The sequence below is a fragment of the Sphaerodactylus townsendi genome, linkage group LG04, assembly GCF_021028975.2.
Source record: "Sphaerodactylus townsendi isolate TG3544 linkage group LG04, MPM_Stown_v2.3, whole genome shotgun sequence".
NCBI classification, from domain to species: Eukaryota; Metazoa; Chordata; class Lepidosauria; order Squamata; family Sphaerodactylidae; genus Sphaerodactylus; species Sphaerodactylus townsendi.
In genome coordinates, this window is record NC_059428.1 from 23,743,523 (window position 1) to 23,763,459 (window position 19,937).

Below are 19,937 nucleotides of genomic sequence, written 5' to 3' on the forward strand. Positions count from 1 at the left end.
ACCACCCTTTGCTGGAAGGGAGGGGAATGGAGTACAGGTTTAGCATCATATAGTGTAGGGTCAACATCAGAAGAATTGTGTGTGCAGAACAGCAAAGGAAGGACAGGCAGAAAGTAAGAAGAAGAAGGGATGAGTTTTGGATTTATATCCCCCCTTTCTCTCCTGTAGGAGACTCAAAAGGGCTTACAATCTCTTTTCCCTTTCCCCCGCACAACAAACACCCTGTGTGGTGGGTGGGGCTGAGAAAGCTCAGAAGAACTGTTACTAGCCCAAGGTCACCCAGCTGACATGTGTTGGAGTGTACAGGCTAATCTGAATTCCCCAGATAAGCCTCCACAGCTCAAGTGGCAAAGCGGGGAATCAAACCTGGTTCCTTCAGATTAGAATACACCTGCTCTTAACCATTATGCCATTGTAGTGGAGGAATAGATTGTTGACACAGTGTGTTTTCATCCGCTGTTGTATGTAGGAGTTGCATGGCAGCCTTGAGCACTACCAGTTGGGGCGCTGCCTGTAGGAAAGGAGGTTATCTCCTAGAATGCAAACACCTGAGGGTGATTAATGGCTGATATAACAAGCACCAGCTGTGGGCTAGGAAGATCAGATAACTAAGGAGGACATCAAGGCTTGAGATCATCTTTGCTAAAATGTACTCAGAGGTTTGGCTTCTTAAGGACTATTATTCAGTCTCTCTTGATCACCTAAAGAGACTTCCTTTGGTTCCTGAATAAAAAAGCTATTGGACTTTCTTAACATCTTTCAGCCAGGAGCTTTCTTGTGTTGTTTTATTCTGTCTGGAGGAGGAAACTCCTACAGAAGAGATTATTTCTTTGGAAGCCTGGGAGAAAGCTTGCTAGAGAAGTCAGCAAGCCGTTTGTTATCTGGCATGCAAAGCTACTGAGAGGCCAGAACAACATCACAGGCTCATACAGCTGTTCATCAAGATATTTCCTTCCTGGACTTTGGTATTTTTCCTCTGAAAAATTTTCCACTGAAAAATTTTCCATTTAAATAAAATGTTTATTAAATTTTTTTGTAGTTGAACGTAGAATGTAGGAAACATGGATTTTTAGGGGAACATTTTTTTTTTAGAAAAAAGGCAGTATTAAAATTTCTTTTTGTTTTGTAGAAGTTTGAGCAGTTCAGTTAGATATATGTTGATATCTTGACCTTTATGCTTTAATACGTTGGGTTTCTAGGAGAGAAACAATATCCAGATGTTAATCACTGAATCTTTTATACCTAGGTAGACGATGCTGTTAAGATCGGAGAGGCGCTTCTTTCAGATCTGTCAGGATTTCGAAACTTCCGACGAACTGCAGATGATCTTCTAGAACAGTTCAAAGTGTATGAACAAGAACAGTTTGATGATTGGTCCAGGGACATTCAAGCAGGTTTGTCAAACCCAAAGTCTGGTCTTTGGTAAGTGAAAAAAAACTTAATTGAATAAGAGTGATTTTAGTATCTATAGTTATGTAAATTAGCTAACAAACAGTTTGCTTTGTAGAGCTAGTGCTTCTCTCCAGAGCATTAAAATGCCATTTTATTACCATAGGTCTTTTACCAAAAGTTGGTACAGAGCTTATACTATAGCCAATGTACTAAAAATTACATTGTGAATGAAAATTGCATATGTGAAAAATTCTGTTTGCGTCTGCTTTTCCACTATTAAGGCCATCATTGACACAGGGATCATGCACAAGATCCTTATAATTAAATGAGCCTTATGCTATTAGATTATATGGAGAGGCACATGTGACAGACTTGATTCATTGCTTTCATGTAGCATGATTTTGAGGGTCCTGTTTGTTTTGTAAGCAGACTAAGATCTGTTATAAGGCCTAGTGAAGATCTTTCTTCTGACAGCAGACTGGAGAGGGCAGTGAACTGCGTGACTGCTGCCTTGTGGCAACCGCAGAGAAAGGAACTAGTGTTGAACTAGGACCTCAATTCAAATTCCTGCTTAGCATTTCAGTTTCTTGGGGGACCTTAGGCCAGTCACCTTCTCTAACCTTTTTGTAAAGATCAAATGGAGGTGAGGCGCCCCAGTGTGGTAAGCGGCAGTACTACAGTCAGCATTCTATTCATGTCCTGAGTTCAATGCTGAGAGAAGTCAGTTTCAGGTAGTTTCAGGTAGTTGCTCACTCAAGTTTCACTCGGCCTTCTGAGATTAGTAAAATGAGTACCCAGCTTGCTTAGGGTAAAGACTGACTTAGGTAGACAACTGAAGAAGGCAATGGCAAACCACCCCATTAACTTAGTCTGCCTAGTAAACATCATGATGTGATATGGCCCCATGGGTCAGTAATGCACTGGTGCTTGCACCTTTATCTTTGCTTTATCAAATGGAGGAGGGGAGAAACATATATGATGCCCTGAATACTTTGGAGGAAGGGCATGATAAGAAAATGTAATTGTAAAGGGTAAAACAGTCTTTGAAACACAATGAGCGTGATGTGGGGGTTCACCAGAGGTGGGATCCAGCAGGTTCTCACAGGTTCCCGAGAGTAGGTTACTAATTATTTGTGTGTGCCGAAAGGGGGTTACTAATTGGTGATTTTGCCACGTGATTTTTGCCCTTCGTTACGCCCCTCCTCTCAGCAGTTGCGCGCAGAACTTGAAGCAGTCTAGCAGGAGGTTCACTGGCATGCGTGGCAGCCTGCGCCTGCATGCATTCATTTCTCACCCAAGGACCGGCGCAGCGGCTGCGTCCTTGCCACAGCCCCGCCCAGGAATGCCCGGCCACGCCCCTGTCGTGCCCCGTCCAGCCCCATTGGCGCTACGCCACAGTTTGAATCCCACCACCATGGTTACTAAAAATTTTGGATCCCACCACTGGGGTTCACTCCTGTTGGAAGAGACGGAGTTGTTTCCTTCATAGAGTTCTCCACTGTGTTGTCCACTGTTTCGCAATCTGCACATGCCACCGCCCCCTCTGATGTGGAAGGGTCCACAAAGGGCTGTGAGATCATCCTGGGTGTCCTGTGCTAAGGGTTTTTTTTATGGTGCAGGGTGCTTTTAAATCTCAGTCCTAGGAGGATGTGGTGGTGAAAAGATTTGAGGCCAGTTCATTTTTATACTTACGTCATCATTCTGGTATAGAATGAAACGTGAACAAGTCTCTGGGAGACAAATGTCAGTTGGTAATTGCCAGATCAGTATATAGTATAAAAATCTGAGTGCTGAAAACATATTGGATAATAATTTACATATATTTTTGGCTTAGTATACAGGCTAGCAGTCTCGTGATGGAACTGGATCCTTGTGATGGAGCGTTAAAAATACATTACTCAGATCGTTTGGTGATCCTCATAAGGGAGGTGCGGCAGCTCACAGCGCTTGGCTTTGTTATTCCTGCCAAAATACAGCAAGCATCAAACATCGCACAAAAATTCTTCAAGCAAGCGGTTATTCTCAAACAGGTGATAATATAAGCGACAGGTTTTGTTGGAACATAAGAAGAGCCCTGCTGGATCAGATGACACAGTTCCATCTAGTCCAGCTTCCTGCCTTACACAGTGGCCATCCGGTTACTCTGGAAGCTACCACCAGTACATAGGGGCTGAGGTCTCCCCCAGATGTTGCCTCCTGACGTGTGTATTCAGAGGTTTACTCCCTTTGAATGAGGAGGTTTCTTTTAGACACTGTGGGTAGCAGCCACAGATGGACCTGCCGTCCAGGAATCTGCTTAATCCCCTTCTAAAGTCTTCTTTGCCTTTGGCCATCACTATATACATTCCACATTTTAATCACTTGTTGTGTAAAGAAGTATTTCCTTTTGTCTGTCCCGGGTCACCTGCCGATCAAATTCATTGGATACCCTTGAGTTTAACTGAGGAGCAGCAGTGGCGTAGTGGTTAAGAGGTGCACTCTAATCTGGAGGAACCGGGTTTGCTTCCCCGCTCTGCCGCCTGAGCTGTGGAGGCTTATCTGGGGAATTCAGATTAGCCTGTACACTCCCACACATGCCAGCTGGGTGACCCTGGGCTAGTCACAGTTTCTCGGAGCTCTCTCAGCCCCACCCACCTCACAGGGTGTTTGTTGTGAGGGGGGAAGGGAAAGGAGATTGTAAGCCCCTTTGAGTCTCCTGCAGGAGAGAAAGGGGGGATATAAATCCAAACTCTTCTTATCTGGGGAATTCAGATTAGCCTGTGCACTCCAACATATGCCAGCTGGGTGACCTTGGGCTAGTCATAGTTCTTCTGAGCTCTCTCAGCCCCACTTGCCTCACAGGGTGATTGTTGTGAGGGGGGAAGGGAAAGGAGTTTGTAAGCCCCTTTGAGTCTCCTACAGTAGAGAAAGGGAGGATATAAATCCAACTCTTCTTCTTGTATATGTGTGTATAACGTTTATATCCCACCCGTCCGCCAATGTAGCACGCTGTGGGTGGGTAACAACAACTCCAATACATTTAAAAACAAACAATTAAAACAGATTATACTGAAAGCTACCAAATAGATGGTAGTAGTTTTGATTATTCTGCTCTTTTTTATTTTGATTTGTAACTTTTTGCTGCAAATTTTATTTCTGGTTTTATTTTTCTGGTGCTGATTCAGTGTTGTTATTTAATGAATCTGTTGAATGTTATAGTCCACTTAAAAAAATTCTTATGGATCTGTGGCTGCTGTTTGGGTGTTTGTGTTTTAGTATGTATTATTATGAAAGGGGGAGCTGCCACAAGAGCTTGTGTGCTAAGGATACCAGTATTAAGAAGAAAAGTAAATGTAAATATGGCGCTTGTGCATAATGATCCTAATATTTATTTGCTTTCATAGGTGGCACATTTTTATAACTCTATTGATCAACAGATGATTCCAAGTCAGAAGCCAATGATGCTGCAGTCGGCCTTAGCATTTGAACAGATAATTAAAGTAATTTTTAAATTGAAGCGCTACTTTTTTGTTCCCTTCATGATGCATGATTTTTTGAAATAAATTTCCTCTTTGCTATCTGCTTATTTGTAATTGTTGGCTAATGGAGTTAATTACATTACATCTTGTCCGTACTAAGATTCTAAACCAAGCCTATTTTTTCATGTTCGATTTTGAAAATGATTTAATTGTAAAACTCATCTTAGACACAAAGCCAATATATTATTTTGATCCACTGATCGCATTATGCTGAGACCTAAGTATACACAACTTTTTGCCAATAGAAGTGTGAGGGCCACTTTTCCCTTTATGAATAAATATGACATGCAAAATATTGTCTATTTCTTCCTTTCTTTCCAAGGTATAAATAACATCCACCAGGAATTTAATTCCAAACTCCTCTTTATTTTCTCCTAAAGTATTTTGTCCTTGCTCTAAAGCAGTTTTGAAGGGCTGTGTGGTCCTGAGGAAGACATTCTCAAAAGTTACTAGTGTAGAATTCTGTTAATTTGAAAAAAAAAAAAAATTATTTATATATTTTCTTTATCTTAATGGTTACAAGAAATAATTTAGCTTGTCTAATCAGTAAAACAACCTGAGCAATAACTTTTGGCTGAGGTGACTTTCACTACACATAAACCTATTCTCTCATTCTCTCTAAATCTCTATTACCATATTAGGATTTGACTCCATTTCTGCTCTCCCAGTGTCTTCTGTGTGTAGTCTACCTATTTCTTTGGAAAGGTTTTCTATGGAAGGATTCTATGAAATCTGCTTTCTAGGCTATTACCATCATACTGTTTACTTTAGCCCCCTCTTACTCTCAGTTTACAACAGACCTACTCTCTCTCTCTCCCCCTGTGTACAAAACCCTACATAGTCTCCAGTATTAACCAATCACCTCACTCTCTTTCACCTCCCTTTCTTTTACAACTTATTTCTCATTTAAAGACACATACACACAACACAACAGTTTAAATTGTTACAGGAAGAAATACAGAAAATGGGAATGGACCTGACACCTTGCATTTGTTTTCAGCAGCTATTTAACTATGACAGTTAGGGAGCAGTCCTAAATGGGCCTGCTCAGAATTAAGACCCATGTTATTAAATGGGGCTTACACCCAGGAAATTGTCTTTAGGGTTTCACCCTTAAGCTGCGATCCCAGTTGCACTTCCTTGGAAAATTTCCTTCTGAAATCATTGGGGTTTACTTTTCAGGTTTAAAGGTGGGGTAGAAGCTAGAGTATTCAGTGGCTGATCTGTTTAAAAGCTTTCACTAACAATATATTAAAAAATTCTACATTTTGAAAATAACGGTATCAAAGAGATGAGTTTACTTGGGGAAAAAATAGGCAGCTCGGAATATTTTGGGTGTTAAAATAGAGCACGTTATTTTTTGATCCTGTTTCTTAGGGTCTAGGTGCTAGACCCTAAGGTCTTAGGTGCTAGCCACCTTTTCTCTAGTATCAAGAGTACCCACCTTTATTCCTGAGAATTCTGGTTATGTTTCTTCCAAACCATTGCATTCCTGTTTTTTTCTTTTTCTTTTGCAACGTTTGAAGCATGTTGTTCAAGTGCAGCACAATCCTTTCAGACATAAACAGACACAAGTGCTATTATCTCGAGTGTGGCTCTTGATGTCCTTTGTAAAGACGTTTAACCCAGCCTACCTATGTTTCCCTACTGCTCCTTTATTATTAGCTATTCTAAAACGCCATTTGCTATTGAGTTCAAGATGAATATAAGTGACTTCCATTATACTTTCAAGGCAAAACGAGGCGAGATTGACATATTTGTCCCTGATACTTCAACTCTGGCTTGAATCTTTAGAAGGATTTCAGAGGTGAAAGTGGTAATATTTGTCAGTTTTACCTCCTGGGGTTGTTTCTGTCCAGTGCTAGCAGGAACCCTTCATTTTTGATGGGAGGAAAACATCCTGAAATTGAAAAAGCCTTCTTCCCTTGATTTCCGCAGTAAGGTAGCGTACAGTTTGGAACAAAAGTGAGGTTAAAATTTCACATCTCTTTATCCATTTCAACTCATTTTGTTTTCTTTGAATGGTAGAGCAGTTGTAATATGAGGGGAACCTACAGAGAAAGAGGAAAGGGCTAGCTACTTTGGTGGGTACCAGTTTCCTTGCACATCTTTCCCTGTGGCTTAGAAGCACTGATTCTTTTTTCTGTCCCTTTCTCACTCTCTCTTTTAATTGAGAATAACCCAAGTTTTTTGCTTTCCTGTACCTTTTTTATAGCCATAAATATGCAACTGTGGATCATTTGCTTTACTTTATTATTTACTTTACTTTATTATCATGGAGAAATGCAAATGTTTGTCACTTAACCACTACAATTCCTTCCTTTGGTAGCACTCAAAGTCTGAGGGGGCAATAACTTGGGATAACCCTAAAGTTTTAGAAGCATACATCAAAAAGCTCCAAAGCTCAGCGGAACGGCTTGCCACGGAAAACAGGAAGTTAAGAAAATGGCACACTACTTTTGCTGAAAAGGTATTTTTAAACTGTTATGTGTTGTTTCCATCTTTCTTTATACCTGGTTGATAACAAGTTTTAATGTAAGCGAAATTCTCCTTGATAGGTTGTTGGGCTAATGAACATTGATCTGCTTCGGCAGCAGCAACGCTGGAAAGATGGATTGCAGGAGCTGCGATCTGTTTTTTCTGGCCTCGAGGCTCAGGTATGGTTTTATTATTATTGAATTTTTAAAAATTTGATAGGGTGGGAAGCTAGTAATATACTTGGTCTGCACTGTTTCATTACAAAAATGTTTCTTATCATACATGTAGTGAATTGATGTTTTTGTAACAGAGAATATTCACTGTGGATTAAATGCCAGGTTTAACTTTTTGTATGTGTGTAAAGGACTGTCAAGTTGCGGCTAACTTATGGCAACCCAGTAGAGTTTTCTAAGGTGAGAGACTAACAGAGGTGTCTTTCCCTGAATAACAACCCTGGCATTGGTTGGTGGTCTCCCATCCAGATACTAACCAGGGCTGACTCTGCGTAGCTTCTGAGATCTGACAAGCTCAGGCTAACCTGGGCTATCTTGATCAGGGCAGGTTTAGCCATAACGTGCATGAAATTCGTTCAACTCTGCATGACACGGAGTGGCATGGCCCATTCCCAGCCAAAATTGCTTTACATTTGTTAGAATTTAAGGAAACTGTTGGGCATGCAGGATTCTGTTGTTTCAGCATGGTTAGTTTGAAATTTACCCTGTATGGTTGCTGTGAAGATAAACTGGCTTAAGCGTATATGATGTAATCAGTGCTGTGATACGTACGCTGAAATTATAAAAACAGAACACCATTGAAAAACTGAAAAGGGTCTCCTAGGCCCTTTCCGCACGGGCCAAAAGCGACGCCGTCGGGACGGTAAAACACTGTTTTGGTGGGGACTCTTTGCACAGGTGCCGCTGCCAAATCGTTGCAGTGGCGCTCGGTTCCTGCCCAAACTGTGTTTTTAAACCTTGCTCGGGGAGCGAGGTTTTTTTGCAAACACCAGCTTCCATTCGGTGCCATGCGAACGGCACCGGGTGGAAGTCGGCGTTTCTCCCCCGGCCCTCCCAAATGCTGCTTACCTCCGGTCGCCTTCTGTTGCGTTGTGGAGGCCAGGAGACACGCCTCCTGACCTCCGACTCCAGGGTCGTCGCTCTGGCCAGGGAGGCGTGTCCCTTTGCCTCCACAACGCGATGGAAGGAGACGGGAGGTAAGCAGCGTTTGGGAGTGGCGCAGCCTGTGCGAAGGCTGCGCTGTCGGTGCCGCTTCCGGCTGTGCCGTCGGTGCCGCTTCCGGCTGTGCCGTCGGTGCCGCTTCCGGCTTCCAGCAGGACCGTCCATGGGCAACTGAATCTTTTCATGGCATGGTGCTAAACAATGTCACGCGGTAAATAACATCCCAGTAAACAATGAAAGTAATGAGGCTCTTACCCCCTCCAGGGAATAGGCAACTCTGCTGTAAATCTCTGATGGAATTCTGTGGCTCAGTGGCCTTTCCCGTAACTTTGATGGTGGAATAACTTGACAAGGATATTGAGCTTTCTTGGTAATTTCAGAGACTGGGGAACAGCTCCCCACTCTTACTCCTATATATAGATTGTGGTGGATGGATTGAAAAGGTACCCAGAGGCCATTTAGTGTGTCATTTGTTCTTATGCAGTACATTCTGTAGCTACCCAGTCTCTAAAGATGCCTGTACAATCTAGTCTTGAAAAGGAAATGTGTTCCATTTGATGAATTGATTTAATAATTGAGAGCATTCTAATGCGGTCTGGTGTTTCTGCATTCTCATCCCGTCAAATTGTAGGGTTTCCTTTCAAATGACATGAAAGCTTGGAGACTTCATTGGAATCATCAACTATACAAAGCCCTGGAGCATCAGTATCAGATGGGTTTGGAGGCACTCAATGAAAATCTGCCAGAAATAAACATTGATTTAACTTACAAGTAAGATTCTTTTTCCTGTTTGTGAAACTGAAGACTGGTCCTAGAGTTTTCTTATCTACCCTGTGATTTGAGGACCAAGGCCCAAGAAAGACAGAATCCTAAAGTATTTTGAATATTTTTTTTCAGGCAAGGGAGATTACAGTTTAAACCTCCTTTTGAAGAAGTGCGAGCACGGTATTACAGGGAAATGAAGAGATTCATCTCTATTCCCAATCAATTTAGGGGAGTGAGTGAGACAGATGAGGAGTGCATTTTTTCTGTTATGACCGAAAGAAATGCAAGTGGATTTCTGACTACTTTCAATAAAGCAGAGAACTTGTTCAGAAGATTGGCAGAAGTTTCAGACCAATTTAAGGTGCGTAAATATTTGCTTTTGGTACAGTGACTTTTAAGGATGAATATTTTACCAGCTGATCAACACTGACTTGTATTAATTTGTTTTGGGTTTTTTTGCTAAAGCTCCTGAGAACCTCTTCACACGCTATCTGGTAGTAATGTTTGTTTCGGTGCCACTAGAATTGCTCCAATGTTTCCTATAGGAATCATGTGAAGGACTGAAATGCCTAAGTCTGCTTTAAAGGGCAAGGATAATCCCTAGTCGGACGTTACCAGTGTATAGTTAAGCAATGCTGAGCAGCAGCAGCATTTGGCCCAGTTAGAATTTGAAAGAGTACCAGACAATCAGTTGGAAGAATCCTGATGAGCAGGTGTACATAATGTCTGAAATGAATTCTGAAAAAGTAAAGGTAGCAACATTCAGTTATTTGCTGAACACAGGGGTAGGGTGCAGAATCCAAGAATCTCTCCCCCCCCCCCCCCCCCGCATTGTAGCTGCAACAAGCTGGGGGCTTCAGGAATGACAGGTTGTGCTGTGGGCATTTCATAGCACTTATCAAGGATCAAGCATTCACCCTGGGGATTTCTGCAGACTGAGGGTGGTGGAAAGACTGGGGAAGCTGGCAATGTCTTCAGGGTCTTGTAAATGCTGACCTGGGTTTTCTGGGATTTGTGGCCATGGTCTGGTAATTTTTGCTCCTAGCATTTTGTCCGCAACTATGACTGGCATCTTCATAGACGTGTCACAGTGAGATGTGTTTCTCTCTGTGCAATAGCATGGAGTGAAAGTTTTCAATAACACCTGTGAATGCTCTCAGGCTCTTGCTAGTGTCTCTGGCCCCCAGCCCCAGATACAGTTTAATAAATGAGTTGCGCTGCTTTTTATTTATTTACCCATTTAATGGGATCTAAGTTTATTTAGGTAGCAGTCAACCTCAGCAGATCCATGTGAACCTCCTGGTAGAACCTAATTATTTTGACTAATGTGAAAAGCGGATGCCGTGTAGAAATTGTGCTGAGTAGCTAGTAAAATAAGATCTTTTTTCCCCTTCTCTTAAATTAAAAAAAACCCACCATGAATACTCTGGAAAAGGAGTGGGTTGTATTGGGACAAGTGGACATGGAAGCAATGGTGGAGAATCACCTTTTTAATGAACAGGATTGGGAGAAAAGCTTCAAAGCACTGAAAGTGAGAGGGAAAGAAGCAGAGCGCCTACCAAGGTATTGTTTTCATAGGAGAATGACATGTGAATAACAGACTACCAGATGAGTAATTTTAAATAGCATGAATATACTTTTATTATCAGGTGTTTTAATATTATTTCTGCTGTTATTTTTTCCCCCTGTGGAATATAGTTCTAACCTTTGACTAAAAATTCTCAAAAGGTTCCCACAGACTTCATGGGGGCTGGACACAGCACTGTTAGAGACTACAAAGGGTATAATTTTGGTGCTTGCATGCACGCAAGGAAAGGGGCTGTGTGAAATGGTACACTCATACGATTGAGTTGTAATAACCTGTAAAGTCTGTGAGTTAGCTAGATCAGTGTTAGTAACAGTTGGAATGGTGCTGGAATTCAGAGTTTCTTAAAAGCCCTGATGTGCAGTTGGAGTTGCAATTTAATCTAAGAATTACATTTGGCTAGATCTGGTTCTTTGAAGAAAGATCTACTGCCTCTGTGCAGCCATTCTGTCCTGGATCAGGAGATCTGTCCTGGATCAGGAGATCTGTGAATTGATCTGCCAATTCCTGGACTGTCTGTGTTCTGGAATGCTCCGCTTGGGTGCTAGTGCTTACCTAGTTCTGTCCCCAGGGCACTAAGACTCAATTGGAGCATTCTAGAATCAAGATGGTCCAGGACATGGCAGATCTGTTCACAAATCTCCCAAGATCCGTTGATGGGACAGAGTATAGCTACACCGACTGGATGAGAAATTCCTATGGAATTTTTTTGTGTGTCTCACAGCTCTCGCAATGACAAGATATTGCTGAATTGGAACGAATACTCTAGTAGCTATGGAATATTTTGTTTCAGTTCTGTATATAGGGCTGCTATTTTGCAGCTTAATTTAGAAACCGTTGTACAATTAAATTCCTAATTTGTTCCAGCGTACTAGGGTCATGCTTGTAGATAAATTGAATTATAATATGATATCCAGCACATTTGAGGCAACATAGCTCAAAGAATTTTGGGGATTGGGTTATTGTGCCTTGCTTGAAATATGACAATTTTTAAAAAATCTTTAGAACCCAGGTTGTGTGTGTATTTTTTTCAGGAGGAGTCGTTTACAGTCATTCCAAGTAAACGTGTCATTTTTTGTGATATAGTTCTGTACTTCAGCATGAATGATTTTGTTGTAATACATTCAAATTAACAGCACGAGATAATCAGATTTCCAATTTAAAAAAAACTGAACTCAATAATGTGAAATATAACCATTAATGTTCTGTCTCTGATAACTTGAAACCTGCTGTCTCAATTTTTTAAGCACTGTGAAAGTAGATTGCATAATTGTAAACTGCAACCCTGTGAAGACTGTTGTGGATGATCTTATCCAGAAGTTATACGATGTTCTTGTGATGTCATTAAGGAAATCGATACAAGGTAATAGACAATGGAGATAAGTTCTTTTTTTTTGGAAAGTAGTTGGTAGTTTGCTTGTTTGCAGTTTTGTGCTTAATTGTTCTGTCTGCAGAGTATCTGAATAAATATGCATACATATGAAAGCTTATACCAAGAATAAAATGTTCTTGGTCTTAAAGGTTCCACTGGACTCAAACTATTTTCTGCTGCGTCAGATAAACCCAGCTACCTACCAGAATCTCTGTTCCATCTGTAAATGCTTTTTGTAATTCTGTATTTACTTCCTAGTAAATGCCATTGATTTCATTTGCTCTGTGCATTTTTAATCAAAAGATCACCGTTCAGAGTTCTATGGATTGAACCGTTAAAGGCCACCCTTGAGTAAAATAATATTGTGTGTAGTTGCAATCCTGATTAAAACCTGTGAGTAAACTATGCTTTCTTGTCCCTAACCCTCCTCCTCCTGCCAATAACAAAGCATAGTACAAGCCAATTCAGGGGTTTCTGTTCTGTTATTTGCTGGGGTGGGGGTGGTTGTTGTTTTCAGAGGAGGCATAGCTAAGGGAATTTAATGGTTCTAGTATTGTGAGAAAGAGAGAAAAATTTCTCTCTGTCAACATTTTCTACCCCATGCATAATTTTATAGACTTCAATCATATCCCCCCTCAGACGTCTCCTCTCCAAACTAAAGAGTCCCAAACGCTGCAGCCTCTCCTCATAAGGAAGGTGCTCCAATCCTTCAATCATCCTCGTTGCCCTTCTCTGCACTTTTTCTATCTCTTCGCTATCCTTTTTGAAATAATAATTTGTTCTCCCCAATAATTTGTTCTCCCCATTCCTTTCCTCTTGTATTGTAAGACACACTCCTTCATACCTTATTTTTAATTTACCTTTGTTGCCTAAGTCTTTCAGTGTACTCCAGAATGCAGCCTTAGCATAATACGTTACTTTTTTCCTATGGAAAAAATTAAGAAATTGGGTGAATTTTACAAGTTATGAAGGTTGGCATGGGTACTTTCAACCAGAGAGCCAGCATATTGTCGCAGTTAGAGTTGTGCTACATTCTAGAAGATCTGGATTTAGATCTCCAGTCTGCCAAGAAGCTTACTGCATGAGCTTTAGCAAGTTCAGCCCAATCTACCACACAGGGTAGTTGTGAGCATAAAATGCAGGTGGTGAGAGTGATGTGCGTTACTCTGAGCTCTTTGGAGGAAGAGCAGGGTATACATAGGGTTCCCGCAATGGAGAAAGACCTCCCGTTGGCAACCCCCTACTGCCCACCACTGCTCTGTTGACCAGCAGGAGAAAAATAAATTAATCACTGTCAGTGTAATGGCATTAATAGCATTGCCATGGAAAACCTGGAAGTGACATCACATCTTTCTCAGAATCATCAGAATCTGTAGTTTCCAGAATCATCAGAATCTGTAGTTTCCAGAATCATTAGAATCTGTAGTCCCCCCACCCCCAATGATCTAACAACATTTGCTTTGATACTTCCCCCATTCCTGCCCCCATTAGACTCCTGCCGGTTGTTAGCAGCTAACTGGCATCCCCAGAATATACAAATTTGAAAGTGTTCAGATTCTATATAGGAAGTGAAATGTACACTCTGATTTTAGGCCACTTTGCACAGAATGATTTACTACATGAATGTCGCTTCTGTACTGAAAAAGCGTGTGTCGTCTTCAGTTGTGCACCAACATATGTAGCTTATGTAGAGTATGAACAAACCATTTACAGAATCATTATGTGTGAAATGACTCGTAGAACCTATTGATAAATTTTTTAAAAATCCATTGCATTTGTGTTTTCATTTGTCTTTATGTAGTTCATCTGCATGAGATTTCTTCTTTCCTTAATGATGCCATGGAAACTTTAGTAACCAGACCCCAAAGTGTGGATGAAATAGCCCAAGATAATGTAAACTATAAAAACTTAACAGAAAAAAAAGAAGAGGTAAGCTTTTTCTATCGAGAAAGATATTTAAAAATTAGTCCCAACAGTTCTGCTTACACCTTCAGTGCCATGATTTTTAGTTAGGGAAATTGTTACTAGACTTTTACTTGTCCCTTAAAAAAGGGCAGCAATGTCTGCTATTAAAAATGTAGGGGAAGATCTCCGGAACAAGGTTCTATTGAGCAAGTATATCCAAAGGATCGGGCATGTACAGTAAATTTTTATTTCTTTTTTCTTTTTGTTCTTTGATCAGTGGGCTTTCAAGCCATATATCACGCAGAGTTTTTGTAGCTCTTCGCTGTTTCAAAAGTAGAGCATGGCACACTTGCTTGTTGAGCAGCATTAAGCCACCCGGGATGTACAGAAGTAGTTAGGTTGTTCTTTGGTCTCAGCCCACCGAGGGATATGGTACAATCCACAACCTGTTCACTTCACAGAAGTTAGCAGGATATTCCAGGGTAAAGAAATTGTTGATTGGAGCCATAACATAAGTGTGCTACTGTGAAGGAAAGGTCCCTCTCATAATGTATTTACAACAACACGTGAAAGGCTTCTTAACAATGATTAAAGAGGCCTCATGCCTTTACTTTAAGTGCTGGGCAAAGCTAGGGCTCAATTCGTTCTGTAGCAAGCACAGTGCATAAGCACAGCGGGGCAGAGGCATAGCTCCAAGGGGGATGGGGGATGGGGCACGACGCACCAGTGCACTGGGCACTTTTCCCCCTTGCTACGCCTCTGCAGCAGGGTCTGCTTTTATCCCTTCCTGCATTGGCATACAGGATTAGTAGCTCCCAAGTGCCATCCTATTATATAGAAGGAACCACCCACATCTCTCTCTAAGCCTACCCTTAAGAAACACTTATCGGCATTTTACCCATGGTGGATGAAATGGATGAAGCCAGCTTATAATTAAATGGTAAGGTGTAAAACAATTAAGTGAATGGTCATGGTGCATTCTCATTGCTATGGCTGCGTTGAATGAAAAAGAATGTATTTTTCTTTTAAGGTAAATGTGTGTGTTGGTTTGCATTGATCCGTCTGGAAATTTACTGACATAAATAGAAGAATTGGCCACTGGAGTCAGAAATACAGCGTCTTAAACTCTGTAGAAGTTCTGGGTGGAAACGAAGCCCAGGAATTTCCACATTCTGTGTATGTAGCATGAGCAGAAACAACCTTTTAAAGGGCTGTTTGGATACTGGCAGTACTGTCCTTAGAATAGTTATATCCGAAGTCGGTTGAATCACTGGGTTTAGAAGAATATCACTCTGCTTAGGATAACACTGCCTGTGTCTGCCGCTGTTTCTACTTTTCCAGCTGACTACACTTACATTTGAAACATCAAAGCGCACAAGTAGCGCCAGCTCTATTAATTTGACTTGTATTAATAGATTTTGAATATTAGCTCAACTTTTGCAATTATTTGCATTCAATTCTATAAGCTGCAATAGAAAGCAGTTAGAAGTTCTGTAGAAAATTGTATTTTTCTCACAAGCTGTTGCTTTAGGCTAACGTATGGAAAGAAATACTTCCTTTCCAAGTCAGTTTAATTTTAGAAGGTTTGTTACATTAGATCCTTGTAGAATTTTTAGATGACGAAATTGCTTATTCTTTTAGTCAACATATTTTTCTTCTGAACTTTGTTTTTAAACTTCTGGTTGGTTCTGCAATCCCAAATTCTATTGCATTGTTTATTGAATTCACCATCTTGTTGATTGCATTGATTCACTGTGCGTAATCCACCTTGAGCTGAAGTGAGAAATGTGCATTGTAAATAAGGTAGATAATGAGCCCCTAGGGGATGGGGCGGTCTAGAAATCTGAAAATAAATAAATAAAAATAAAATAAATACATGTGTTGTGCTGACCAAACAATTGATTGATGATGTGCTGCCTCTTAGCAAACAGGATAAAAGCAGAATATGAATCTAATAAAAATCACATGACAGCAAGTTTCATTTGTATTGTTATACTCACTGGAAATCTTTTTATTTAGGTTTTCCTTCTATTTCAAGAAGCAGAAGGTAAAAACAAGCTTCTTCGGACTGTGGCTGGTGGGGGCATGGACACAATCAGCAATCTGCGAGCTACCTGGGACAAATTTGAACTAATGATGGAAAGCCATCAACTGATGATTAAAGAGCAGGTAAGTTGGGATGGATCTCAAACAGCTTTTTGTCCAGTGTTAGGATAGATGTAGGGAGGTCTCGGCCTATTGCACTGGAGAGCTGGAATGTACATGTGGCAGTAAGGTATGCCTGGAGAATGAGGGTAGGGCAGAATGTGATCACTAGAAACAAGCAAATGACCTGGAAGTAGGGGTGGGTAGCGTTGTGGCCAAGTTTGCGGAGGATACCAAATTATGTAGAGTGGTGAGAACCGCAAAGGATTGTGAAGAGCTCCAAGCGGATCTTGATAAATTAGGTGAGTGGGCTAAGAAATGGCAAATGCAGTTCAATGTAGCAAAATGTAAAGTGATGCACATAGGGGCAAAAAATCCAAACTTCACATACACGCTATAGGGGTCAGTGCTATCAGTCACAGACCAGGAAAGGGATTTGGGCGTCTTAGTTGATAGTTCCATGGGAATGTCAACTCAATGCATGGCAGCTGTGAAAAAGGCAAACTCTATGCTGGGGATAATTAGGAAAGGAGTTGATAATAAAACTGCAAAGATTGTCATGCCCTTATATAAAGCAGTGGTGCGACCGCGCTTGGAGTACTGTGTTCAGTTCTGGTCGCCACATCTCAAAAAGGATATTGAAGAGATAGAAAAAGTGCAGAGAAGGGCAACAAGGATGATTGAGGGATTGGAGCACCTTCCTTATGAGGAGAGGCTGCAGCGTTTGGGACTCTTTAGTTTGGAGAGGAGGCGTCTGAGGGGGGATATGATTGAAGTCTATAAAATTATGCATGAGGTAGAAAATGTTGACAGAGAGAAACTTTTCTCTCTTTCTCACAATACTAGAACCAGGGGGCATTCATTGAAAATGCTGGGGGGAAGAATAAGGACTAATAAAAGGAAACACTTCTTCACACAACATGTGATTGGTGTTTGGAATATGCTGCCACAGGAGGTGGTGATGGCCACTAACCTGGATAGCTTTAAAAAGGGCTTGGGTAGATTTATGGAGGAGAAGTTGATCTATGGCTACCAATCGTGATCCTCCTTGATCTCAGATTGCAATGCCTTAGCAGACCAGGTGCTCGGGAGCAGCAGCAGCAGAAGGCCATTGCTTTCACATCCTGCATGTAAGCTCCCAAAGGCACCTGGTGGGCCACTGCGAGTAGCAGAGTGCTGGACTAGATGGACTCTGGTCTGATCCAGCAGGCTCTTTCTTATGTTCTTAAACAATTGTGAACTCTGATCCTGAAATCGCTTAGTCCTCCAAGGGCTGTCTGAAACATTGCATGGTGCCCACCGTGGTTTTGCCAGCAAGGGCACAATTTGACAGGAAACAGTAGCAAATGAACTTGCTTGATATGTTTCTTCAAATATCAGTTTGTTATAGTCTTAATGTACATTCTTGATGTACTGTAATAATACCTTGACTGTGCACCTTGGAGTTCTGAGCAGTCACGGCAGCGTGTGGCAGTAATCTCCAGGTTACGAATCCTGAGTATTTTTTATTAATTTTGCTACTTTACAAGTAAAGTACTGTTAAATAGAGAGAGGGAGGTTCCATATGTGTGCTGTCCTCTTACGTCTGAAAGTGGGTTTTGCTGGCTCCACGTAAATAACTGATATGATGCAATGGTGAAAGGATACACTTTGTTTTTGGTAGTTTCCATTTCTTTCATAAACTGCCAGAGACAAGGAACACTGAAATGTATATAATATATAAATGTGTACGCCTTTTCTTTTAAAGGTTGAAGTGATGAAAGGGAACGTGATGACCCGTGTTAGTATGTATCTTCAAGAACTGGAGAAATTTAAAGCACGCTGGGACCAGTTAAAGCCCAATGATGATATCGTTGAAACTGGCCATCATGATATGCTGCAGAAGAGTGCTCAGACGATAAAGGAAAAGAAAGCTGAGTTTGACGAACTTGAGGACACAAAGCAAAAGCTCATGTGGGTTTATTTCTGTACAGGCATATTGGTCCAATTAGGAGTGTGACCAAAACTTGTAGATACACATTTTTGAAAGCAAACTAGACCATTGGTGATTGCTTATACCGTATATACTTGTGTATAAGTTGACCTGCATATAAGTCGAGGCACCTAATTTTACCACAAAAAACTGGGAAAACTTATTGACTCGCGTATGAGTTGAGGGTGGGAAATGCAGCAGCTACTGGTAAATTTCAAAAATAAAAAGTAGATGCTTGCCCTCCATTTATTTTCCTGCAACACGCGCGTCTCCCAGCCGGCCAGCCAGCAACTCACTCCCGAGCACCACCAGCCAGCCTCCTTCCCCGGGCAGTGCCAGCCTGACCGCATGTGCGCGTGCAGCCCCCACCTGGTTTGTCCCACCACCAGCCAGCCTCCTTCCCCGGGCAACACCAGCTCGACCGCACACGCGCGCAGCCCCTGCCTGGTTTGTCCCACCACCAGCCAGCCTCCTTCCCCGGGCAGCACTAGCCTGACCGTGCTTGCGCAGCCCCCGCCTGGTTTGTCCCAGCCTGCGGGGAGGAGCCAGCAAGGCGCTCGGCAGCTGTGGCACTGAGCTGTGGCACGCTGCCCCACAAGACCTTCTGCAAACTGACTCCACACACGCAAAGGTGAGCGGGGAGCCTCCGCAGGCTGGCCTAGCAAGGTTACGAGTGGGAAAGGCGGAAGGGCTGGGGGCTGACTTGTGTATAAGTTGAGGGGGGCTTTTTTCAGCACCCAAAAAGGGCTGAAAAACTCGACTTATATGCGAGTATATACGGTAACCATTCTATGTACAAACTGCCATTTTAGTTGCACACAGAATGAAGATTATGTGAAGAGAGAATAAGTGAAAGTCCCTCATTCCTGTAGTTAATTAAGGCCAAAAGAGAGGAAAAAAATCCTGCTCATTCTGAAAAATTCACCCTACAGTGCAAAATAATAATAATAATAGTGCAATATTAGAAGGGCAAAATTATATCAGTTGATATATCTAGCATAGACTTGCCTCACAGTTGGAGGCCAGGGCGAAGCAAATGCTGACATATCCACTTACATCTTCTGTGCTTGCTGATGAACTGGGGGAAGAGGAGACAGAGTTCTGTACCTAATCTCCTAGGGTTAAATAAGATGATACAGATTTCAGCTACCTTTTCAACTAAATTACTTATTAGCTTTGAATGATTGAGGTATTTTAGTAAATGCATTATGTTAGTTTCGAATTTTTCATATGCCCAAGGAATAATTAAGCTATTTTTAATGGGGAAAAAATTCCCAGGAACAGTGAATTCTCTGGGACACTGTGGTATTAAATAATTTGGGTGGTGGTTTGGGATCCCATCTAGTCCAATCTAAGCTCTCTAATGGAACAGTATGCCAGCTTTATTTTGAAAGAACTTTTACGTATACATTTTTCTTTTTCAGAAATGACTGTCATCACTTTGAATTAGAAGAGCCTGATTTCTTTTTGGCCAATGAAGTCCGCCGAGACATTGAGACTTGTGCAAAAGTTTGGGCGTTATATGAACAATTTTACGAAGGATTTCAAGAAAAAGCCAGTGAAGATTGGATTACATTTAGGTATGGCTTTCTTTACATTTAGGTATGGCTTTCTTTACATTTAGGTATGA

General features: G+C 41.5%; 1 protein-coding gene across 1 annotated transcript in view; it reads left to right on the forward strand.

Annotated features, from left to right (window-relative positions):
- DYNC2H1 (dynein cytoplasmic 2 heavy chain 1) overlaps positions 1–19,937 on the forward strand; it is a 182,940-nt gene that overhangs the window by 17,647 nt on the left and 145,356 nt on the right. The window contains 13 exon segments of the mRNA XM_048493723.1: positions 1,247–1,422; positions 3,227–3,422; positions 4,776–4,871; positions 7,240–7,380; positions 7,469–7,567; positions 9,195–9,334; positions 9,461–9,689; positions 10,764–10,891; positions 12,161–12,276; positions 14,087–14,214; positions 16,210–16,359; positions 18,083–18,288; positions 19,732–19,887. Coding sequence (XP_048349680.1) covers positions 1,247–1,422; positions 3,227–3,422; positions 4,776–4,871; positions 7,240–7,380; positions 7,469–7,567; positions 9,195–9,334; positions 9,461–9,689; positions 10,764–10,891; positions 12,161–12,276; positions 14,087–14,214; positions 16,210–16,359; positions 18,083–18,288; positions 19,732–19,887 — 1,961 coding nt within the window.